General features: G+C 43.1%; 1 protein-coding gene across 4 annotated transcripts in view; it reads right to left on the bottom strand.

The window, feature by feature from the left end:
* Positions 1 to 26,490, bottom strand: part of GRPR (gastrin releasing peptide receptor) — a 170,689-nt gene that overhangs the window by 10,001 nt on the left and 134,198 nt on the right. Inside the window, exon 1 of one of the 4 annotated variants that reach the window (XM_008696400.2) lies at positions 23,434 to 24,559. The exons of the other annotated variants lie outside the window; for them this stretch is intronic. Within the exon in view, the coding sequence (XP_008694622.1) occupies positions 23,434 to 23,846 (413 nt within the window). The 5' untranslated portion in view covers positions 23,847 to 24,559. Of the gene's footprint in view, positions 1 to 23,433; positions 24,560 to 26,490 lie in introns of those variants that run through there. 4 annotated transcript variants of the gene reach the window in all.

Here is a 26,490-nt window from a genome sequence, read left to right on the forward strand (position 1 = left end):
TTTTTTTTTTTTTAAGATTTTATTTATTTATTTGACAGAGATAGAGACAGCCAGTGAGAGAGGGAACACAAGCAGGGGGAGTGGGAGAGGAAGAAGCAGGCTCACAGCAGAGGAGCCTGATGTGGGGCTCGATCCCAGAACGCTGGGATCACACCCTAAGCCGAAGGCAGACGCTTAACCGCTGTGCCACCCAGGCGCCCCAAGCGTCCAACTCTTGATTTCAGCTCAGGTCATGATCTCAGGGTTGTAAGATTGAGCCCTGAGTCAGGCTCCTTGCTGAGTGTGGAGTCTGCTTAAGATTCTTTCTCTGCCAAGGGGAGCCTGAGTGGCACAGTCAGTTGAGTGACTCTTGATTTTGGCTCAGGTCGTATCTCAGGGTTGTGAGACTGAGTCCTGTGTTGGGCTCTGTGCTCAGTGTGGAGTCTGCTTGAGACTCTCTCTCTCCCTCTCACTTTCTCCTCCCCCACCTCAAAAAAAAAAAGGAAAAGAAAAAAAAAAAAGAAGAAGAAGTAGAAGCTGAGATGATGTGGCCCTAAGTCAAATGGAGGGTCCTTGGTTCCTGGCTCATGAACTGCTTTTGAATGTACAAGAGGTCTCCTGTTACAGTCTAACAATTCTCCCATTTCCTTTTCAGTTGAGTTAGTTTGAGTGGCTTCTCTTCTTTGTCAACAAAAGAACAGCTCTTATCTAGAACAGTTAGACATGATGGACATTTCAGGTTATCATCAGGGGCCCCTGGGTGGCTCTGTCAGTTAAGCATCTGCCTTCAGCTCAGATCGTGATCCCAGCCCTGTGTTGGGCTCCCTGCTCAGCCGGGGAATCTGCTTCTCCCTCTCCTCCCCGCTCATGCTCTCTTCTCACTATCTCTGTCTCAATCTCTAAATTAATAACATCTTTAAAAAAAATAAAAAAATAAAGTTATCAGATTTATTTCCAGCATCATTTTGCATACATCATCCCCTAGTTGCTGCCCTCTGAAAGAATGAACTATCAACTTTAATTGTACCCAAGAAACAGACTAGTCTATGGTCTGTTCCTAAATTCTCCATTACTTTCCTGCCTTCCTCCTTTCTTTCTGCCCAGTCCCAGAGTCTCCATTCATCTATCCTTCCAAATTCCAGTTGATAAGTATCATCTTGATGAAGCTTTTGCTGCCCAATCTAGGCCTCCATAATTTCTGTTCTTTCTCCTAACCTGTCTAATTTTATGACAGGATTATTGATGTTTTTTCATTTTATGTTTACTGTGCACCATCTTGAATTATCTGCTAGCTTTACATGGGTATATCTTTTCTTTTTCTTTTTTTTAATGATTTTATTTATTTATTTGACAGAGAGAGAGACAGGCAGCAAGGAGGGAACACAAGCAGGGGGAGTGGGAGAGGAAGAAGCAGGCTCCTAGCGGAGGAGCCTGATGTGGGGCTCGATCCCAGAACGCCGGGATCACGCCCTGAGCCAAAGGCAGATGCTTAATGACTGAGCCACCCAGGCACCCCAACATGGGTATATCTTTTCTACCTGACTTTCTAATAAATGTCCTGAGCTGAGAAGCTTACAGCTGTTCCTCTTCTCTTCTTTCTGTATCACTAAAAATGCTCCAGGTCCCTTGTTCTGCATACCACTTACTTCAAAGTACAGGCTCAGTGCATACTTGCTAATTAATTAATAATATGTGACTTGCAGGTGTGTCTCTTATTCCCAACTTCTCAAAAATGAGAGTAGATTCACTTTTACATATTTAGTAAGAATCTTCCATAGACTGACAAATTCACTCCTCTGATACTATGGGGCTCAAGACAATTGCTTCCCACTCCTAAAAACTGTGCTTCATTTTTCTTTTTTCTTTTTTTTTTAAGATTTTATTTATTTATTTGACAGACAGAGAGACAGCCAGCGAGAGAGGGAACACAAGCAGGGGGAGTGGGAGAGGAAGAAGCAGGCTCATAGCGGAGGAGCCTGATGTGGGGCTCGATCCCAGAACGCCGGGATCACGCCCTGAGCCGAAGGCAGACGCTTAACCGCTGTGCCACCCAGGTGCCCCTGTGCTTCATTTTTCTTATGCAAACATTGGAAAGGTCAGAAACGTTCTGACATTAATAAGATTAATGTCTCAAAGAGATTTTTGGCAAGTAGCAGTAGCTGACTCCCACACCCAGGGTTGGAAACCTTTACCCACACAAGATTATGTCTTTTATTCAAATATGGGCAGTGTATTTATTTTTAAGAATGCAGCATTTCACCCCTCATTTGTCCATAATTACCTACTGCAGTCTGTAGGAATTGTTGAACAACAATATTTTAAAATCTCCTGATGCGCAGTACCTGGAGTGGACTGAGGTGAAGAGAAAACTAAAGGAATTAAATGGTCTCTAGGTAATTGGCACATTGTCAGGGCTTAAATTAGAATCCTAACACCTAATCAGATTTGACGAGGCTATTAAACATCGGCTTTATTTTCTCCTGAGAATAATGCCAGGAACTTTTCTGAAGAAATGTAAGGCAATTATTAGCTGACTTGTAAAATGACTATAATCCAGAGCAATGGAATCTTATCTCCCTTTGAGGTATTACTCTGCCAATGGAGAACTTGCTGGTCCTTGGTGTGCATCCAACCATTATCTTTAAGTGTGTAACAGATTACAGTTATCCTTTTCTGTTCTCTCCAGGCCAAATAACTCCAATTCTCTTTTTCACTCCTTCTTGATATACTCCGGTTTTCTCTGGGCTCTAATGTGGACTTGGGAGCAGAGATCTGGTTCCTAATGGTGATTCTACCAAGTAGATTTATGGTCTTGGACAAATCATGGACTCTGCACTTTAGTATTCTCATCCCTCCATGGAAGATAATAACTGCAATCTTCAATGTAATAACTAATTCTGGCAAAAATGATAAAACCATTGAGGGAGAGGTTTTAGGGGAACAGGATATTCATATAGTCTCAGAGAGTCTCCCCATAGACTACTGTCTAATTGCAAAGAGGAAAATGTACCTTTATGTTGGGGAGATCCAGAAGTCACCCCTTTAACCAGGTGGTCTAATCCAGGGTGAACTTCTCTACTAGTTAGAATAGGCACTAGGTCTGTGGCCCATGATACTTTTAAGGGTATAGGAAAGTATTTCAATTTCTTTTAAAATGAGAAGAAAAAATGAATATAATCCGTCTTGGATTATATTTATCTTTATGCTGATATAATTATAAAATATATTTCTTTTTTTTTTAATTTATTTATTCGACAGAGATAGAGACAGCCAGCGAGAGAGGGAACACAAGCAGGGAGAGTGGGAGAGGAAGAAGCAGGCTCATAGCGGAGGAGCCTGATGTGGGGCTCGATCCCACAACGCCGGGATCACGCCCTGAGCCGAAGGCAGACGCTTAACCGCTGTGCCACCCAGGCGCCCCATAAAATATAATTCTTAATATTTTTTTTTACGGAGAAAGGGTCCCATGAAGGTAAATGTGCCAAGGGCCCAGGAAATTCATAATTTGGCCCCGATTAAATTTAGCATCACCAATAATGGGACCATCTGAAGTCACGTACCTCCTGATAAAATGCAATGGGAAGAACACAACATTGCCTATGCAGTCCCTTGCCCAAAATTTTTAACCTGAATCTATATATGAGGAAATAATCAGACAAATCCAATTCTGGCACATTCTACAAGATAACTTGCTTAGATTCATTAAAACAGTCAACATCATTTTTTAAGAAGAATATAGGGGAGCTACTGTTACACCTTAAAGGAGATAAAAGGGATATAACAAGTAATCCTTTTCACTTTTTGTATGTACAGCAAATCACTTTGTTATGCATCTTAAATTTATACAATGTTATGTGTCGTTTGTATCTCAAGAGGACTGGAAAAAAAGAAATATAACAACCAAATGCAATGCATATGTCTTAATTTGATCCCCCCAAATGGGGGAAATGTGATTACATATCAGATGGTATTAAGGAATCATTGTTAATTTCATTAGGTGTGGGGGAAAAAAGGGACGCCTGGGTGGCTCAGTTGGTTAAGCATCTGCCTTTGGCTCAGGTCATGATCCCAGGGTCCTGGGATTGAGCCCTGCGTCAGGCTCCCTGCTCTGCAGGGAGTCTGCTTCTCCCTCTCCCTCTATTGCTCCCACTGCTTGTGCTCTCTCACTCTCTGTGTCAAATAAATAAATAAAATCTTTAAAAAAAGAAATTTCATTAGGTGTGATAATAGTATTGGAGTTCTGCAGAAGAATGTCCATGTTATTAGGGAATACACACTGAAATACTCAGGATATTTGCACCTTACTTTCCAGAGTTCAACAAAATAAAACAAAACAAACAAACAAATATGTGTACACACACACACACACACACACACAACTGGAGAGCAAGAACAAAGTCGAGGAAATGTTAATTGTTGAATGTGGGTGGGTATTATACAGAAGTTCATAAGCAAGGGAGAAAACATGCTAAAATATAGAATTTTAAAAAGATAAACTAAAAAAGATATAAACTAACAGTAAAATAACAAATTCAAGATACTGTGTTAGGGGCACCTGAGTGGCTCAGCTCAGGTCTTGATCTCAGGGTTGTGAGTTCAAGTCCTGTGCTGAGCTCCATGCTGGGCATGGAGCCTACATATATATATATATATATATAAATAATGTGTTATATAATTTATTGTATTTTATTAACTGTCAACCCGTTTGTCATCAGAACAACTTTACTGTAATTCTAATGTGATTGAATGTGTCATATGCCTATACCTTTGTTATGTTCATATTGTTCTCTTGGGCTTGCAATTTTAGTATCATTGACGGTCTGTGGGGTTTTGTTTTGCAGGAATATTTTAAAGCTACTCATCCATTTGGGGACGTTAATTTAATTAAAACTAGATCATACCCAAACCCAGCAATCTGTGAAGCCTCTCCAAAGCCTGAAAGTGCAGGGAAGAACCAGGTGCCATGGCTGAGCCTTCTATATGCTGGGCCTTGTACTCCTGCTGCCTGAGCCACACATAAGAAGGGATCCTCTGATGTGGACTCAGGGAGAGAGTGAGCCTCTATTTCAACACTGTGTATTACTAATGTTTAATTCGTCTTTATTTTTAAATAAAAATCAATATAAATACAAGTTTTGATATTTTCCTCCCTTACCTGTTAGATCAAGTTGCACCTCTCCTGGAGGACGTGAACCCCACTTTGCAGTCCTCTCAGATGCAGATTTCCCTTACAAACGTCAATGTCTCTTACAAAAGGGTAACTTTGTTTAGGATTTTCAGAGCCTGTCCTATGTCTGCTGTTTCTTAAAAAATAATTAGCCTAAAATAATTCTCATGCCAAAGAGGCACATTTTGGGGTGGCAAATTCTGCCCCCTTTTGCTGGTATTGAAATTAAGGGAGAAGAGCAAAAAATTTATTAGAATGCCTGTTCCCCACCTGCTCCATCCATGGTGAAAACACGGTGTTTCTAGGTAGAGACAAAATTCCCTTCTTCCTTGAGTCTGTTATACTGAATCTCCTGCCTCTTTCACGGCCATATACACACCCTGCAGTTCCCTGTGGCCTAGGCCTAGAGTGAGGTCTGAGCTTTCGTAAAGTCAGAGGCCGCAGGGTCTGAAGAGGCCCTCCGAATGAGACATCGGAGCCAAGCTGAAAGCGGCGTCAGGGAAGCTCTAAAATCCAGAGGCTGGCTCGGGCCTGGAGAAAGGGCTGCTGACACGGAGAAGGTTGAGAAGTGCAGGTACTGTTTCTGGGCTGCAAGGGATGCAGAGGCTGAGGTATAAACTGGAAAGAGCGCTGCAAACACTGTTGGACATGTCACGGTGCCCTGGCGGAAGGAGCTGGGCAAATATTGACGCTTGGGCCCCAGTGGCTTTCAGCAGGATGACCTAATTCCAAAGCTCAGTGCTAATCCTGTAAGGGAATTTGTCGGAAGGGGTATAAGCGGGATGATATATTACAGTTGCCAGTGGGTATGTTTCAAATGACAAAGGAGAGCAGTCACCCAGTTCAATTTCAGTCGCTGTGCACACATCCTGGCACAAGCTGTTCATAGGCCATTCCTCAAAAAATGTTATGGAGGGAAGAACATATATTTATAACTTGTTAGACTTTTTTAGCAATTTATGAGCCCCAAAGTTTGAAGAACATTTATAAATCCCACTTGCGAGTTGTAGTTGGACATGGCCTGCATTTGCTCTACTGAGTAACATAGAAGATAGAGAACAGGGAAAAATCACAAAGACAGAGAAAAATCACCCGTGCTCTAGGGTGGAAGGTGAAATAGACTCGGCGTAATAAATTGTCTTCATAAATTGTCATTCACTGCCAAACAGACCCTGAGACAAGGATTTAGGTGCAAGTAGTTTGTTCAAGAAGGGATCCCAGGAAGCACAGGGAGGGAGGGAGTGGGGAGGTGGGACAGGGAGGGAATGGAAGCCAATGAAGTGTGCCATTCTGGGCAACTGGAGCACAGGCCTGCTGGGGACCTCCTGAGAGACTGGTGAGCACATTCCAGAACTGTGCCAAAAAGGTGTGAAGAGGCTGAGGTGTTTCCCATGGACTCCCATCCCTCTTTGGTTGACAGTGGTCCTCCACTGTTAATTCTGGAGCACTCCCACCTGCCTCAAACCTTCCCATGGCCAGGTATCCCTCTCAGTCAGAGAAAAAGCAAGCCCAAGTCTGTAAGGGACCTCCAGGGAGTGCAAGGGATAGGGGTGGGCCACCAATAGCAACCACTATGTAAATTCTTCTCCTGGTCCCATCAGTTTATCAAATGCATATACAGAAAATGAAATATCAGACACAATGTTAGTTTTTGAATATATTTCAAATTATTGGGGATAAAGATAGAATTTCTAAATTATCTCAATAAAACACATTTTTTTTTTCCAAAATAGCAGTTATTAAGGCTCAAAAATACCATCATGGCATATGAGTCATTGCATCTAATTATAAAAATTTAACAGCACTATATTTAAATAACCTTTTATGAGAGGCTTTATAGCGAGTGAAATGTTGACCCAACTTTGTAGCTTATTGGGTGCCCTGGCCCAGAAGGTTGATCCTGGCAGCGTTAGTGAGGGGGAGGGCCTGGAGGGAGACCGGGAGCCCTGCATTCTACACCCACTTCCATAATTCGCTATTTTTGCATAAGCATGCTGTCTCAGGTCCTTTTATTTTATCGTATACTATTTAAGAAAAACATAGGATTGTGTGCCTGGTACAGCTCTTAACACTTTTCAAGAATTAACTTTTTGAATCCCTTTATAACAATGCAAGGAAGTAGGTACTACTGTGGTCATCCTCTCCTCGCAGATGAAGAATCTGAGGCACAAGGGGGTGAAATAGGTCACCCGAGCTCACACAGCCAGCAAGTGGCAGAGCTCGGGTTTGAACAGAGGTCCTGGGTCCAGATCTCAAACCATGAGACTTTCAGATTGCCATTTTCTTCATCTGTGAAATGAAACTAATGATATCAACCTTACTTGCTAGAAGAAGGAGCTAAATGAGGTGTTTCAAAAGCACTTTGAAAACAAGGAAGCACAATTGAAATAAAAGGCTATCGAATTCCATGAAAAGAAATTATTGTCCACTGAACAACACCTGGTTGAGATTTCAGCATCCTCTCAGCTCCCTTAGGAACATAAATAACAATCACGCTAATGGTACACTCACTATTTTGACTAGGAATTCTAACATTTCATAAAGAAGTCAATATAGTATCTCATTTCATCATTACAAAAATTACAATAGTCCTATGATATGTTAAAAGTAAATACCCTTATCTCCATTTTATAGATCAGAAAACTGAGACCTGTAGAGTTATTTGCCTAAAGTTACACAATTGACAATGAGAAGAACCAGGGCTCAAACTCAGACATCGTTTCAAATTCAGTGCTTTTGAATTTGTCCTCACTATGAATAGTGCTCCAGTAAACGTGACCTCCAAAAATTAACAATAAAAGAAAGAACAAAGAGAAAACAATACAATGAAAGAAAGAAAGGGCAGTTACAGTTTAATAGGGAGTTTCAGATTGGGAAGATGAAAAACATTCTGGGACAGATGGTGGTGATGGTTGTACAACAGTGTGAATGTACCCTAGAATGCCATAGAACTGAGCACTTCAAAATGATCAAAATAGTCAATTTTATGTTATTTACATTTCACCACAATATACTTAGGAAGGAAGGGAGGGAGGAGGGGAGGGAAGGAGGGAGGGAAGAAAAGTTTAGAAGTTTGTCACCAGGCAACTTCAGGGGCATCTTAATTAAGAACCAACTGAAAAAGTCTGCTTTGAGTCAGCAAAGCTATCATCAAGGAAGATGGTCTGGACAGTGCATTCGAATGACTTTTTCAGTTAAAAGTTTTAGTATAAAAGTGCTAACAGCCTTTTCGCAAGACATCTCCCATAGCCCAAACACTTCCTATTTCTCTAACCATTTCAAGCCCAGACGAATCCCTGGAGGTCCTGAGGAAATGATTCTCCCTGAGCACAATTCCCCTTTTCCACAACTTAAAAGGGCCTTGCTTACACGAGAAGAACTTAGAGGCTGCACTGTGCATGACGGTTGTCAGAAGCGCAGCGCCTGGTCACATCTTCACTCCCCCCATGAGCAACGGGAAGTCTCTGCCCCCATGCCCACCACCCATGCCAGCTGGAATCCGGGTAAGCCTCGAGTTAAAGCTCTCTCCTTTTTTTCATTTAAACAACTGTTAGTATCACAGTGGATCCAGGGCATGCTGGAAAAGACACCTATCTTAAAGACGTTGGGGTTTGACTCTCAAGTTTTTGATTGGAAAGCAAATGCGCAGGACCTGACAGTGCCTCATACTTTAAAGCAGCACCCAGCTGTCTGATTCATGTTGTACTGTTTTTCCCATATCCCCTAGGAAGTCCGTCCTGGCTTACTGCACAGGGGTCGTGGATTCCCCTAGGTCCTACTTTGCTATAATAGTGATGTCATGGGACGGATGGTAGCTGCACTCGTGAGGAACAGGCATTATGTAGAAACGTGTCAAATCGCTAAGCTGTACACCTGAAACTAACGTAACATTGTGTGTCAACTCTACTCAGAAAGGTTACAGTCAACACTCACTGCTAAATGACTGCGGTCAGCAAGCATGCACACACTTCGACATCAGGGACAGCAAACTAAGGATCTACTGGCCAAATCTGTCCCTCTGCCTGTTTTCATATGGCCCACGAGCTAAGAATAATTCTTACATTTTAAATGGTCAGGAAACAATCAAAAGAAGAATCACATTTTGTGACATGTGAAAAGTACATGGAATTCAGATTTCACGGTCAGTAAATAAGGTTTTACTGCAACACAGCTACGCCCATTTTCTTATATAGTATCTATGGCTGCTTTCGTGCTATAATGGCAGCGTTGAGTGGCTGCAACAGAGACCTTATGGTCCACAGAGCTGAAAATATTTATTATATGGCCCCTTGACAAAAAATGTTTACTGGCCCCTGGCCTATGTGCACTGAATGTGTGAACGTGGGTAGCATTTCTGTTGTTCTCTGCCTGTTCATACCAAAATTGCTGGTTCCTTCTTTAATGGAGGAGAGAGTCTGTCTTCCATTTTACACAGCGCTCTGCCTGTTAGGCTTATTAATTTGTGATAATGAAGACAATAGGCCACTGACCTTTGCCGCTGGTCTTCCAGGGCTAAACACTCATCGTTCAGGATGCTTAGTCAATTTATCGGCACAGGTAAGTAGTAATTTAATATCTCAGGCTCTGTTGGCACTATGGATATAAAAGTCCCTGACCACGAAGGACTTAAAATCTGGTTGGGGAAGCAAGCTAGGCCCAGGTAAAGCCCTGAAGGAAGAGCAGAATGATACTTAACATATTACATTCCCCTTTGTGAGGCGCTCTTAGAACAGACAATGCTGGGTCAGTCTATGAAGTGCTTTTTTTATATGGTGCAGGTATATGAGTACATGTTTAATGACAAACCTGTTTTCTATATAATTATGGAATATAAAATGTAGGAGTCATTGAGTCCCATTCCCTTCACATTACAGAAGAGGAAACTAGTGCCCACAGAGGCCCCACACTTGGTTAGCCGAGAATGTAGGTCTCTGGATCCCCTAGTTAGTTATATTTGACTATAGCTCTTCAGTCTCAGGTCTTTTTAAAGCATGAGTAAAGAATACTTTCAATATTTACTATACTTATCTTCATCCCGTAGTTCATGTTTCCCTCAAACCATCATTTTAACCTTCAATTTCACCTCTACTGAAAAACCTGAAAAGATGCCAAATTCTGATTTTCCTATTCTTCTGTGGTGTTTCCAATCATTGAAAATAGAAGGGGAGGGGTGCCTGGGTGGCTCAGTCAGTTGAGTGTCGACTCTTGATTTCAGCTCAGGTTGTGATCTCAGGGTCATGGGATCGAGTCCCATGTTGGGTTCCGTGTTCAGTGGGAAGTCTGTTTCTCTCCCTCTCCCACTGCCCCTCTCCCCACTCGTGCACATGTGCACATGCATGCATGCTCTCTCTCCAATAAATAAATAAATCTTTATTTATTTTTTTTAAAGATTTTATTTATTTATCTGACATAGAGAGACAGCCAGCGAGAGAGGGAACACAAGCAGGGGGAGTGGGAGAGGAAGAAGCAGGCTCCCAGTGGAGGAGCCTGATGTGGGGCTCGATCCCAAAATGCCAGGATCACGCCCTGAGCTGAAGGCAGACGCTTAACGACTGCGCCACCCAGGCGCCCCATAAATAAATAAATCTTTAAAAAAAATAAAGTGGAAGGGAAAAAGAATAGATAATAATGAAATTCTTAAAAATCTGTTTTGATTCCCATTTATTTAAAAAGAAATAAGCATTTCCCAAATGTTCTCATGGAGAAACTACTGTAATTTTGTTTTTATATAATTTTGTATTTTTAATTGTGTTTAACATATCTCTCATAACAGAGCCCAACCCTGGTATGACACTGCCTGGTAATAAAACAAAACAAAACAGAACAAAACAAAACCACCACCAAAGGGAAAAAAGAAACCTTGAAAAGCCTGAAGTTGACCTGTAGTCATTCTATTTATATGTAGACAGCATAAAGAAATAAGTGAGTCACATGGACATATTATTATTGTTACAATAAGTTCTTCTCACACTGGAAATAAATTTCTTTATGTGCTGCACTTCTCATTTTCTTCCCGCTTCTTTCCTATGTACCTTTAGCTATTCCCACTGGCCAATTGGTCTGAGTACAATACAAAAAAAGAAAAAGTAATAAAGAAGTGAAGTTTAAAGAAATGTAGCTCAGGAACATTTTGGCTCTTTCCTTCCCACGAAATTTTAGCTGTTATCAATCACTGCATAACTAAATGTTGGCTCCAGCTCTTGCTTATTGGGGCTAAGAGTCCTGGCTTAGTTGAAAGATCCCAGAGGCTTTGATGTACCTACAATCCTTGGCAGTGTCCAGTGCTGCAGGCCTCAGCTGAGACTCCTGACTTACTCACTTTGAAGTTAGCCAGAGCTCACTTCTCTGAATCTAAACTGCTGAGATAATGTGAGGCTGTGAATGCTGATCCCACAGGTCCGACTAGGGAGTTCTGTACTCTTCTTTAGAGGAACTGGGATATGAGCAGCTTCGAGGGCAGCAGACCAGGTCTCTAAGAGAGGTGGGATGGGATTTTCCACTTCTGATAATGGCAAACCAGCTTGTTGCTGAGTAACTCCCCTAAAATGAAAAGTTGGAAAATCTCTTTGAAAACATCAGAGAAATACCAAGGCGGTGAGGATTTGAGGGGCCAAAATCCTGGAGAGAAGGGAAGCGTAAAGAGATGAAGCTATTATTCACTACCATGTCCCCCTTAAGGCATTTACCAAGTTTCAAACAGCAGCACAGAAATAAAGCTGAGCAGAGCTTCTAGCAGTTTTAGGAGGAAGGAGGACAATAAACAGAGTTCAAGGCCCACGAAGGAGAGGAGGCCGGGTAAACACTTCAGGCTTTCAGTTCGGGTTCCCGAAGGGGGACACCCTAGCGGGAGGGGTGAACTAATTCTTGCAAAGACCAAAGCCCAGCCTCCAATCTGCTCAGTCCCTGATTGGGTCAGATATACTGCCACCTCCTGATTATCTGCAAGAAGCAAAAGCTAATCTTTTCTGGAAGAGAATAACATCCAGAGCCTCGAATTATTTACAGTTCTTCATATACAAAATCACGTAGTCAAACAAAATTGCCTCATATACCAGGAGGCAAAACAAAATGGCCAAAAAACAAAAGAAGAAAATCTACAATAGACACCGACTTACAGAGGTTCGCATGTTAGCGTTACCAGAGAGGGATTTTAAAATATACTGGGATTAATTCAAGAAATTAGATGACAAGAGGGAACCAAATGGAAAGACTAGACACAGCTAAAGAGAGGATTCGTGAGCTGAAAATGGCTAGAGTGGAGTACAGTGAGAAAAAAGGATGGAAAACAGCAAAAGCAGTAGGAAATTTATGAGACATGGTGAAATGAGATTGTGTTTAAAACAGTTCCTAGTCACAGAGGCCTGACCCTAGGATGAAATTTTCTGCCTCAGTAAAAGCAAAAACAAGCAAAGGAGGAAGAAAACTTGAAAAGCTTAAAGTTAACCTGTAGTATTCTGTGATATGTAGACAGCATAAAAAAGGAGAGGAAAAAGAGAATGGGACAGATGCAATATCTGAAGTTGTAATAGTTGAGAACTTGACAAAACTGGTTAAAATCTTCAAACCACAGATTTAAGAAAAGCTATGACTCTCAAGCAGGAAAAATACAAAGAAAACCACAGCTATAAGTGCATCATAGTAATGCTGCTGAAAACCAAAGATAAAGAAAAAAATCTTAAAATCCTTAACCGCTGTGCCACCCAGGCGCCCCAAATCAATAATTTTAAAGAAGCACCAACAAAACTGACATCTGTCATAGCGGAAGTCAGAGTACGAGAAATGGCAACGTCAAAGTGTGAAAGATCAGAAGTGCTGGCCTAGGGGCGCCTGGGTGGCACAGCGGTTAAGCGTCTGCCTTCGGCTCAGAGCGTGATCCCAGCGTTCTGGGATCGAGCCCCACATCAGGCTCCTCCTCTATGAGCCTGCTTCTTCCTCTCCCACTCCCCCTGCTTGTGTTCCCTCTCTCGCTGGCTGTCTCTATCTCTGTCAAATAAATAAATAAAATCTTTAAAAAAAAAAAAAAAAGAAGTGCTGGCCTAGGATTCTATGCCCAGTGAAAATATCCTACCCAAATGACATCAAATAAAGGCATTTCATACACACAAAACCAGAAAATGTATCCCCATTAGATTTACACTCAATGAGGTACTGAAGGGCATGCTTTGGGCAGAAGTAAAATGATCTCAGGTGAAGTCAGAGTAGCAGGAAGAAATAGAGAACAACAGAAAAGGGAAATATAGGAATAAATTTAAATCTAAAGGTAAATATATGAGTAAAGGTAAAGTATGTAAAAACAATAAATATAGTGAGTTGTGGGTTTTAAAATACAAAGAGAATTAAAATATAAAATAACAATAGCTTCCCCTGCCCACAAAAGGCAGGAGGGAAATAAAATAAAGTTAAAGTGCCCTTGCTTTGCAATCCTTGAATTGTGCTGGAAGTGGGAAAGTACTAATTTATAGCAAATTCTAGTACGTCAAGGATACATGTTGTAAACTCTAGGGTAGCCCCTGAAAGAATACTAAGAAGAGCTTATATACTTAAACTCATGGGGAGGGGTAGAATAATTAAAATATTTCACTAATTTAAAAGAAGGCAAGAAGAAAGGGAGAAAGGATAATGAGACAGGTGAGACCAATAAAAATCCAATAACGTGGTAGATTTAAATCCAAATATATCAGCAAAGCCAAATTTTTCAGAGCGTCTGGGTTTATAGAACAGAAACCTGTAGCCAAATTACAAAGAGCAAAGACATCTGTGTAAAGTGACTCATGTTACTTTGCCCACAAAATAGCAACATCGATGAGGAAAACTTAAAACTCATAAAGCGAAGACATCCGTGGCAAACAGGTTAATGGACATCAATTAAACGATTATTTAAGATTACTCAAGGCATAAGACTTTAAATACTGTGAAATTGTACAGCCCATATAGGAAAGAAATTTGAGAGTGGCTTTCTCAGATAATCTTAAACATTATGCAATAATCCTAAACATATATGACATAACCAGCAATGACTTATGGAGCTGAAATAAACTTTTCTAACCTCTCCTTAATAATAAGCCCATTTTAATCAACCATGCTACACGTCTGACTCGTCTTTCTAATTTCTCTATAGGAAAGAATATCACCAAACCATTGTCATTTTAAGAGGAGACAAATGAGGATGAAGCCAAAATACTTAAGAAAACAAGTGTGATGGACGTGTGTCAGGCAATTAATTAATAGATATTATGTTATTTTTCTGGATTTTGTGATGCTTGTAGAATTTATCGACTTATTTAAATTTATACCATTGTGATTTCTAAATCTCATATCTTTCTAAACCTTTTAAAACAGGCACATTGTATCTAACTTTGCATTCATAATTTTACTTGTTTTTTCTTAAAAAGCGTCCTCCAAGTAGTTCCCATAAAACCTTTCAGGTTCTCTCAGTAGGACCTACCAGAATTCATTCATTTTTGTACTCCTTCCTTCATGTTTCCATCCACTCATGTATTCAGCAAACACTTACTAAGCCTCTACTACAGGTTAGGGATGGTTTTAGTATTAGAGAATATGCTAATGAATGAGCTAGCCTCCGATTTTGAGGGGGTTATATTTCTAGTGGTAGAAGACAGACGATAAACAAGTAAGCAAATAAATGAACAAAATAGTTCTCGAGAAAATAATACTGGATGACATTTACCTAAGAAAAATGAAGACACTCATCCATACAAAACCCTATGTGAATGTTGATGACAACTTTATTCATAATCACGCAAACTCAAAAACAACCCTAATGCCCACTGACTGAGGAAGGGATCAACAAACTGGTATAGCCACGCAGTGGAACACTGCCCAGCAATGAAAAGGAATGGGCTCCTGATACATGCAACGACATGAGTCGGAAGAAGCCAGACTTAACCAACTATGCACTTTATAATGTCATTCATATGAAATTTTGGAAAAGATCAGTGGTTTTCCGGAGCGGAGGGTGGAGGAAGGGGACTGCACAAGGACACGGTCGTGTCTGGGGTGATGGAGGTTCTGCATCTAGACTGTAGTGGTGGTGGTTACATACTACATAAGTTTGTCAAAACTCAGAAAAATGTACACCTAAGAGTTTACTATATGTAAGTCACACCTCAATCAACCTGAAAAAAGAAACTGGATGATGGAATAGTGTTGGTCACTCCTTCAGACTGAGTGGCCAGCAAAGACCTCCTATACAAAGTGATATTTACTTAATTTTTTAGAGGGGGCAGAGGGGCAGGGGGAGAGGGAGAGAGGGAATCTTAAGCAGGCTCCACGCCCAGCACAGAGCCCAACCGGGGCTCAGTCTCAGGACCCTGAGATCATGACCTAAGCCGAAATCAAGAGTCGGACGCTTAACCAACTGAGCCGCCCAGGCACCCCTATAGAAAGCGATATTTAATGTGTAAAATGAACCAGCAGCCTCTTAGAGGTTGCTAGGCAAATCAAATCATTTCAAGTAGCAGCAAATATCAGATACTAATCAGCAGAATTTCAAAGATGACTGTAAGAAACAAAATCCCTCGTTCCATTACTGGGAGGTAGAAAGAGAGGAATGGAGAATTTTTTTCTTTTATTCTGCAAAACATGTGTTTTAATTAAGAGAGAATTTATGCAAACCCTACCCACCAGGAGGATTTACAAGTGCAAAAATGCTAATTTAGTCTATTTTTCAAAGGATGTTATTGACAAGCACAGTTCAAAAAACCTCACCAGGAAGCCCTTTCAGGCTATGCAGTGTGTTTCATGATCAAGTTTGTGCTTTTCTTCTTTTTGCCTCCATGCATACTAAGTTGCCAGAAATGATACTTAATTGATCACACAAAAGTCTAACACTTTCAAAGATAATATGTGAGAGACAAGGTCAAAATCCTTTTCTGCCCTTCTCTCCACAGCAGTCCAGTTGAAAGAGCCTTGCTGGGCACTCCAGAGTCTGCCAGCAGCCGTGGCAGATCCATCACCCTGGGGAAACACGAGTTGAGTTTCCTTCCAGAGAGGCAGTATGCTTCAGAAAAATCACACTATAGAGAAGTTATGAACCGGTGAGTCATGTAAACCCCTCCAACAGAGGGACTTTCTGGAAGAGATGCTTTATAAGAAATTAAATAGTCTTCTCTTGCGTGAAAGGGCCAGTCTCCTAGAAATCAGTGAAGCTGGGCCTCTAGAACATTAGAGGAGCCTTTGGCATCACTGGGGTGATCCCCTTAGAAGGACACCACCTTAGTTACTCAGGTTATCCTCCCTCAGAACAGTAAGGTTTGGCATCAGTAGCTCCCATTGTCCAGGGGAGGGAAATGGACTCAGACTCTGTGTTTTGATGGCATCTGAAGAAAAGTTTCCAGCTCCCCCGAAGGAACTAGGACTTAAAATGAGGAGAGCAGGATCATAGTCTGTACTCTGAATCTGTTGTGACAAGGCCAGATTCCATCTTCTGGTCTCTGTCAAACAAGGGTTTGAACTTTCAGATGACTTCTACTTGTCACTGCTCAAACATCAACCAAGCTGTGGTTATTGTCCTCTTACTAGCTGTACGGTGGGCCCGGGTGTCATGGAAGGCACAGACCCCAAGGAGCTTCCCACATGATTAAGGATGTAGAAAACTCATCTATGCAAAGGACCCAGTAAGACGACGCAAGACAGATTTGGTATTTCATAGACAATACAGGCACAAACATCTTGAGAAGGGGACAAATCAGTGAAAGCAAAAGATCAGGGAATGCTTCACAGAGAAGGGACCTGAACTGCACCTCGAAGGAGTTAAAGGATTTGGATAGATGGAGGGAATAGAGCCCAGCTATTAAGGAGAGGGAAATGAAGTCAGAGAGGGGAGAAGTCAGAAGGCACATGTGGAAGCAATGAGAAGAGTTTAGCTAGAGGGGCACCTGGGTGGTTCAGTCGGTTAAGCGTCCGACTCCTGATTTCTGCTCAGGTCATGATCTCAGGGTTGTGGGATCGAGCTCCGTGTTGTCAGGCTCCACGCTGGGTGTGGAGCCTGCTTAAGATTCTTTCTTCCTCTCCCTCTGCCCCTCCCCGCCCCCCCTCCAATTGCATGCTTGTGCTCTCTCTCTCTCTCTCTCTAAAAAGAAAAAAAAAAGAGTTTAGCTACAACAGTGTTTGTTCTGGCAAGCTTTGGGATAGGAAGATAGAAAGACAGGCTGGCAGACGGAAGAGGGCCCAGCAAAAGGGAATGGAAGGATCAGAAAGCAGTTCGTAATGCAGACCTGGAAAGTGCACCACACATGTATTTTTCAGAAGGTCTCAAAACCTCATCAATAAGCCCAAATTCCCCAAGCCTGTGACTGCTGATTGTATTGGGCTGCCTGGTTTCTTCCCTCTTCATTTTTGGTATCCTCGAATAGAAGGTATTTGACAGATGGGAATAGCCCGTGCAGCTAGGAGGCATTTGATATTTGCCTATGGGAGGAGTTCCTGATGCCCTCGATGAGGCAGACCAACTAGCATGGATCTTGGAAAAGAGATTTGGGCCCCAAGACACAGAGCAAGCTCTTTTCTGTCCAACAGACGTCTCTACAATGATGGAAATGTTCTGTATCTGCACTGTCCAGTAGGGTCACATGTGGCTACTGAGCCTTTGACATGTGGCTGGTGGGACTGGGGAGCAGAATTTTCAGTTTTGCTTGGTTAGTGGCTAAGATGCTGGACCGTGCAGCTTGAGATGGCAGGAAAGGCTGAAACTACATTGTCTCATAAATTCCTCACAATGAATTCAAATAATCTGTACTTCAAGCAGTTTGCGGAAATGTAATGCTTTCCTGTTTCTTTACACATTCCAAATCACAAGGGAGGGGAAAACGTATGACCAGTCTTTTCCCTGGAATCAAAGAAGGATCACAATTACAGTGGAACTCCTGTACACATCTACCTTCAGGATTCGTTCTGCCAGCTCCCTTGTAGCAGAAACAGCACTGAATAATAATACTGGCGCAGGCACAGTATAACTTGGGCATTATATGCTGCCAACATTACATCTATTTAAACCTGACATTTACTGGAGAAGAAAACACCAACTCTCCTTACCCTTCTCCTGTTGAGAACCCAATTTTCGTCTTAAACTCCATTTACAAAATGCTGAGGCACCTATTACAGAAATGGGCATCTAGTAGGAAAAGCCAGTGTGTAAAAAGTATATCCAGCCATCCAACCATTGTCCATCCGTCTGCCCATCCACTCATCCATCCACCTGTCTTTTCATCTGTCCATCCATGCACCCGTCTTCATCCCCCAAATCTGTTCATAGACTCAGAAAGAAAGGTTTTTCTCACGTTTACTCAAACAGTGAGAGCTTAATAGAGAGGAAAAGATAAGAAGCCGGTGACTGTGATGAGGGAACAGAAGGCAAACTGAGGACAAAGCAGAAGCTGACATCCTGTAACCCCCCCACCCCACCCCTGGATGTATGCAACATTCCTCCGGCACTCCTGGCTGCCCTAAAGGACAAAGAAACAGTCCTTACTACCTACAGCCCATTGACAAATCCTTGAGACAGGCATGGTGACATTCCTCTAAGAATTCAGCTGCCTGCATGTTAATACTTTGCTAAGGGCAAAAGGCAGTCCTAGCCTGACCCCCTCCCCTCCACCAGGATCCTCTAAGTCTACTTAAACGTAAAAAAATTCCTTTGGAAACTTCCTTTATCTCTGACTCCCCAAGATACGTGTTGGCAATCATCCCCCAAGCATATGGCCCACCGATATACATCTGAAGGGTCTCATGACTCAGGTTTTATTAGACAGTAACGAATGACCCTTTCCCAACAGAAGCCGGCCCCCTCAAGGTCCTGGAAACCTTGCTTCCAAAATTCCTTAGAGACTTAGGTATCCCTAACCCCCTCCTCACTTGAGGGTAAATAATAGGCCATTCCTCAGAACCCAGTGCAGCTCTTTCTGCCCACGGGTCCTGTCCCCGTGCTTTAATAAACCACCATTTTGCACCAAAGACGCCTCGAGAATTCTTTCTTGGTCGTCGGCTCCGGACTCCACCTCACTGAACCTCACGTATATTCCCCAACCTCATCAACTGTATGAAACATTTTAAAGAGTATGCTTTCAGGTGAATTCCGAAAAAAGGAGAAGAAGAATGAGAAGAGAAGTATGCATTAATTAACCATAATTTTAATTAATCACTGTTTATTGATCACCCATTTGGTGCAAGGAACCATGTGAGGCACTGTGGAAGATAGAAGAATATATAAGAAATCTCTGCCCTCAGCATTTTTTTTTTTACATTTTATTTATTTGACAGAGACACAGCGAGAGAGGGAACACAAGCAGGGGGAGAGAGAGAAGGAGAGGGAGAAGCAGGCTCCCCACTGAGCAGGGAGCCCGACGCGGGGCTCGATCCCAGCGTCCTGGGATCATAACCTGAGCTGAAGACAGACGCTTAACTGAGCCACCCAGGTGCCCCTGCCCTCAGAATTCTTAATAATCTACTTGAAAAGTTAACTCAATGAATATACGAGAGGCTGAAAAAAGACAAATGAGTGAAATACTTCAAAAGAGCAAGATGAATACAGTAACAAGATAATTCATGTCTCAAGTAATAAGCTTTGTGTTTAGGGGATGGTTAGGAACTTGGGGCCAGAATGGTCCAGCTTAGGGTTTTAAGGAGGAAACGAACCATATTCTGAATAATAGGCAAGATGAGAGATAAGAAAAAATTTGGAGGGACCTTAGAAATAATCTAGCTCAACTCTCTTAATTTACAGATGATTCAACTAAGGTCAGACAGTTAAGGGACTTGGTCTGACTCCTTTAAATGGGCAGTAATGGCAGCAAAAAGCCTAAAATGCAGGACCGTTGATGCCCATTCCAAGCCCGTACATCACATGGGGAGTAGCGTCTTCTATGCAGGAAAGGAGAAAGCGTTCTGGAGAGTGGGCAGGACACAGCATAAGCAAGGAAGCAGAGCCAGGAACTTGTCAGTGTAACCACCAGGTATGAGGACAGCAATGCGTGCGTCAGGGGAAGAAGGCACGGAAGGAGGGGGAGGGCAGGGACCCAAAGTGAAGGGGCTTGAATGCAAACCTGCAACTGGCCAGCTGTGTGAAACCCAGAATTCTGGTTTCTCGGACTGCCTTGAAGTCTCCCTCTGACACAGTGGCAGCAGTGTAAATTTTGCCAGAAAATGGTTATTCCCTTCATATTAACTGACTTTCAAGTTCCCCTGGGGGAAGGGAGGAGTGCAGAAGGGAGCTAGGGATGAGTACCGGCACTGCTGGTGAACCTACAGGGGCGGCGATGGATGGTGATCACCAGGCCGTTCCCAGCAACCCTGAGGCAGGAGATTTGGGATAGGGTTGGGAGAAGGTGTATGGGTGTGTGGGCTTTGAGCTCCCCATTGATTTGTGACGATCATCTGGTCTGGAGGGTCTCCTGGTTCATCCTTTTACCACCCTGTCAAATACAAACTAGCACTTTAGAAAACTCTTTGATGGTATTTACTAACTATGTGCCCCCTGTGATCCGGCGATTCCATTCCCAGGCTTAAACCGAAGAGCAATAAACTCATATGTTCCCCAAAAGGCATGAATAAGATTATCCAGAGTAGGTTATTATGAACCCCAAACTGGAAACAACCCGATGTCCATCAGTATTAGAACAGATACATAGGGGTGCCTGGGTGACTCAGTCGTTAAGCGTCTGCCTTCGGCTCAGGGCGTGATCCCAGAGTCCTGGGATCGAGCCCCACATCAGGCTCCTCCGCTGGAAGCCTGCTTCTTCCTCCCCCACTCCCCCCTGCTTGTGTTCCCTCTCTCACTGGCTATCTATCTCTCTGTCAAATAAATAAATAAAATCTTTAAAAAAAAAAAAAGAACAGATACATAAACGGAGGCGTATGCATACGTGGACTACTACCGAAGAGCTAAAAAGAACAAAGCACTGCCGTGTGCACCAACAGAAAGGGCTCTTACACACACACACGACAGGCGTCACTTTATATGAGACGAAAGAACTGGCAAAAATAATCTGTGTTAACTGAACTCAGAAGAGTGATTGCTCCTCTCTGAGGGTGGGTATTAACCGCAGTGAGGCATAAAAGAAACTCCTGGGGTGCCGGAACTATTCTGTATCTCCATCTGGGTGCCGGTTCTGTTGTTAGGAAGACATGAGTAAAAATCTATTGAACTCTACACTTGTTCGCTTTACTGCATGTAGACCGTACCTTGTGGAGACAAAACAGGAGTGTGTGCGCGTGCATTTGCCCTGCCGGCCTCTGAGGTTATTGTGAGACCCTGCAGGTTTTAAAAATGAGATAAATAGCTAAGTATGGTTTTATATGATTTCACTAGCTCAATACTTGCTCTGGTTGAAATCGGTTAGATGCACTCACTACCTGTGATTCAGGTGATCCATCAGCTTTTTGAAGCCTCAGCAAAGACATGGAAAGTTCGGTACAGGGAAGCCTGTAGTAGGGGCAGGACGCGCAGTAACTGTAACCCCGCTGAGAACACACGGGAGCTGCCCAAGCCTGCAGCCCTGCTTCGGAAAGAGCCTTTCTGCCCGCGGGGAATTCGGGCTGCTCTGAAACTCTGGGAAGCGTCCCCTGCGGGCTGCGTCTTCACATTCCACACCTTCCTTTCCTCTCTGCCCCCCCCACCCCACCCCCAGAAGACGGGAAACACCCTCTACACCACTGCGAGCCACCAGCCCGGAGTCCAAAACCTTATCTTCCCATCAGGCAAATTCACCCCCATCCTGAGATGCCCTCGGCCCTTAGTAATGAGCCACAGACCTTCTGCCAACTCCAGAGTTCGCCTGTCCTGGGTCAACACGTAAGACCGCCTGTGGCCACTCGAACCTGGTGGGCCAATGTTTGGGTGACAGCAAGCGGGGGGTGGGGGGGGGGTGAGCGGCGAGAATGGAGAAATGGAGAAACCCCCTCCAGCCGGTACGATGTGCAAACCTTGCCTCTGGGCTATTATTTTTCCATCTTTGAAAATGAACAGCGTACTTCAGGCAGCCAAGTATAAACACATGTCTACAAATACTGATAACACTATCTTTATTTGTCCATTACCTGACAAAGCCAGATCACCTGGGGACTGTTTGTTCCTCTATAAAATGAAAATCCACTATCATATGTATTAAAATGTGGGACATTTTCTTCAGAGTATAAACTTTCAAGAGCTGCTTCTATGCCTTTCCTCGTACACGCTCAGATCCTCATGTGTCTTTAACAGCATAACATACAGTGGATTTTAAAATAAAAACTTAAGAGTCTCTGGTTCATTGTTCCAGTTTTTCTTAATTTGACCATATGTTCCATGATGTTTTTGGAGTCTATTCACTACTGTGTCCAGTTTCCAGAGCTCAGAAGCATCTTAGATCTAGGCAGCAATGTGTTGAACAACCTGCAGATATCTCCCCACTGGTTCATTCAAGCAAGTGTTTTTTTACATAATAGATGCTTGGTAAATGTTCAAGGAATGAATATGAATCTTTCAGAATGAATAAATGTGAATTCGTAAGCAACATGTTCACATGAGAAATGCAGTTCACAAATATGAGTATTGCCCAGAATGGAACGTTGGACTCCCTCCCCCACCAGCCCCCACCAAAGGCACTGTATGTGGAAGTACATCAATAAAGATATTAAAATTCAAAATCAAACTTCAATGGAACTTTCTCAAGGGAAAAAAAATTCAAATAATGCTTGATTTCACTGAAGGGACACTTAGAAAAACCAGCTCTCTGATTACAGAGAGCCAAATACAAAATCAGCTGTGAGAAAAGTTAAATGTTCTGAGGAAAATAAATTTCAAAGAAATGCTGCTTATTTTCTCGTCTTGTTTATTTCTGAAAGAATATTTTGAGGAAGAAATTCAGTGGGACTTTTCTGTTCTCTGAAGACTTGGAATTGCTTCTAAGAAACATTTGCCTGGGGTGTAAACTCTATTAGGTGTGGTGGTTTTTTTTTTCCTCACCAGTTAATTAATTTTGCAGGGACGGAGAAGTTAGGAAAAAGCAATGCTAAACCGATTTGTCTCCAGAAAATACATGTCAATCTTATGCTCAGAGAATTTTTTTTCTCATTCGTCCCCTTTTTTCCCACGACCCACTCACTTTTCTTTCTTAAACCGATATGTCAAATTCCAGAAGTAATCCCCAGAAGAAAACCGTGCCTGGAAGGAAATCCGAGTTTGAGTAAAAGTTCCCTTTGTGCAAACAGCTACGCCTGCCCCAAGCTGGTGGCTCATTTCCCAGGGCACCTGCCACCCTCAGAGAGAGGGTGACTTTGCCTCCAGAACTCACCTGTCCGCCGAGAGAGCCGTGAGTGTGAAGACAGACACCCCCACCGAGGTGAGCTGTATAAAGGGGATCAGTTTGCAGCCAATCCTGCCAAACAGCCATCTGTCGGCCAGGTACCTGCTGGCATCCACGGGCGCACACGTTACCAGGAGGAGCAGATCTCCCAAGGCCAGACTGGAGATGAACAGGTTGGGCACGCTGCGCATGGCCTTCACTGTACAGAAGATCTTGATCAGGGTGATGTTGCCGACGAGGCCTATCAGAATGATGACCCCATAGACGGCAGGGATGACATAGAAGATCCCTGGGTGGAACCAGTCGTCGTTCGTGGGGAGAGTTGCACTGCGATTGGAGATGTTGCAGTGCAAGAAGTGGTCCACTTCCAAGTTCAAAAGCAAACAATCATTCAGAGCCATCCTCTAGGTTCTTTCCCACCTGAAAAGTGCTCTTACGTGCTGTTGCTTAACTTTGATTTTGTAGTTGGGTGGAGATGAGGATAAAATCTATGCTGGGCTCTTTATCTTCTTTGACAAAAAGTCTGAGTACCTATACACTATGGCATTCAGAACGGCCTGGCACTATTTCGATGCTTGTGCTGCTCTGGTCCTCATATGACCAAAGTAATGCATGTCTAAATTCAATAAGTTAACAACAAAACGACAACAAAAAGTCAGCCTGAATTAAACCCACTCTGTATCAACTCTTTCTACCTCCATTCTAGTCTGAGCCTCCCTGGCTGCAGTTTACTAAGAACTTTTGGCCAGCTATTTTCATACAGCATTTCCTATCTTTCCTGATATTTAGAACCTGAAGGTTTAAAGTGGGTAGAAAAAAAACTGCACTGAGAAAGCCTCAAATCCTATAGGCAGGATGCTGTGCACGTCACTGACTTCCCCAGCAAACAGCAGCTCNGCTGCGGAGCTGAGGCTCTGCAGAGGAACTGGGGCTACTTATAGACAGAGAATGCCAGCCCCCTACTGGACACTTCCATCACTGCCCAGGAGCCTGCGCTCCCCAGCTGAGAATCCACCGGCGGACTCCAGCCAACAGACGCCCTGGGCCTCTCATTTCGGAGGTGGCACCCGTGGCAGGTATCAGCAGGCATTGCTAGCCCTCTGCAAAGGCGCCGTGAGTCTCGCTGGTACTGCGCCCAGGAATCCAGATAAAACTCACAGCCCCATTGCTCATCTTTTCCAGTACGTTAGAATGACATGTTCAAGTTGCTATAAAATGGGGTCTGTATCTGAATTAAACGCACGGACGCACACGGGATGTCCATGTGGGAGCTGTCCCACCAGCCTTCCCCAGGGCTCTTTGAACACGGATGGCTACCGAGGAAAAATAGGCATGGGATTTGTGCCTTAAACCTTCAGTAACTGACCTCTGGGAAAAGTCAAAGCAGAACACACACGCTCCTCCGCATAGATTTGCCAGGCCACTACTGTTCCCTTTACCAGGGAGAAATAAAATCGGGAGCCCGCTGCATTCTCAAATCTCAAAGATCAGTAGTCTTTTCCAGAGAAATGGGATGCTTCTCATTGGACCTAAACATTACGTGAACTGGCATTTTGATGCAGTTATTTGCAATTTTTTATTGACTGCCTGCCATGTTTTACAGCAGCTTTCCTCTTGAGCCCCGAGTGGGGAATGAACAGAAAAGGACTTCCAGATAGAATACCAAGGAATTGAGGAGTGGAAAGAAATAACTTACAAGAGTTGTCTGGGTGCCAGAAAGCCTTTACTGAGGAGGTACTGCGAGTTTTGAGTTTGGGACCTTTAGCCAACAACTTACACATCCACTACAGGGCTTTATCTTTGAGACTTAGGTGAGGCCTGCTCTTTCGGGTACATCACAGGAAGCCAGGTACTAACCGGTCCCGCCACGGAAGGTTTGGCTCTGCGGGATCCATAAGGAGTAAAGAAGCTTGCACTTACCACCAGGCCAGAGCCACCAAAAAAGACTCCAAGCGCATCGTCATGGTCATTTCCAGTGGCTGGTGACAACACTGAGATGGCCGCCACGCTCTCCCACAAATCCAAAGGGCTTGTGCTCCCCTCGGCCAGCCGTAGAGAGTCTGAGGCCGCGTGCCTGCGGTGGGAAGAGCTGCTCAGTGGAGATCGGCGTCACCGGGGAGGAGTCAATAGCCACGAGCCTGGTGCTGGTGATGAATTGCTAGCACATACCGCAGCAATGCACTCTATGGCTTCTGTGCTTCGATCTTGGCCCCTTCGCGCACTGCCTTGGCCAATGACGTGGGCAAATTACTTGGTGTCTAAACTTCAAGCTCCTAATCTGGAAAGTGGGGATGACTTGTGAAGTCAACTGAAATTATCCACGTTAAGACTTCGCACCATTTGGCACATAGTAAGTACTCAATATTAGCTGCTCTTACTATGTAACTTATTATTGTTGTGATCGAGAGAGAAGAGGGATTGACCTCGGATTAAAGGCCGAAATGTCCTACTTATACAGGTGAATCAACAACTCCTCCATTTACGTGAAAGACATTGATCACACATCTGCCAGTTTCCAGGCACTGTGCAAGAGCCTGAGAAAAGTAATATATAGATACATGTTATTATAAGATCTGTTATGATCCCAGCTACTCTAGCTCAGAGTCACGGGACCAGGTTTCAAAGAATAATGCAAGAAGGGTTTTCATATAGATTCTGCAAACACTTCTGTTTGTTTTATACTGAATTAATAATTTTGCTTCTTGAAATTGCTATGGTGGTTTTCTTCTCTGATCATTTACCTTTCTTCCTCTCAATGACGATGATTGCTTCTAGAATTGTTTTTGGTCATCATTACTGGAGAGATAGCCTCATGTGAATCACGCCAAAACTCAGAGGAATTCACCACTTGTGGACCAGGAGAATTAGTGAGACGTCAAACAACCCAGGGTTGTCCTAAAGATTTCTAAGCAGGCAGCAGCAGTCGGCACCGGGCTATAATATTACATTAAACCCAGATATCTTTGGGCCTTTTGACCTTCTGAAAATTCCTTGAGTATTGTTTAAATAGAAATAAACTCCGGCTTCTTATTAAAAAAAAAAAAA

This window comes from Ursus maritimus (genome assembly GCF_017311325.1).
Source record: "Ursus maritimus isolate PB19 chromosome X unlocalized genomic scaffold, ASM1731132v1 scaffold_X1, whole genome shotgun sequence".
Lineage (NCBI taxonomy): Eukaryota > Metazoa > Chordata > Mammalia > Carnivora > Ursidae > Ursus > Ursus maritimus.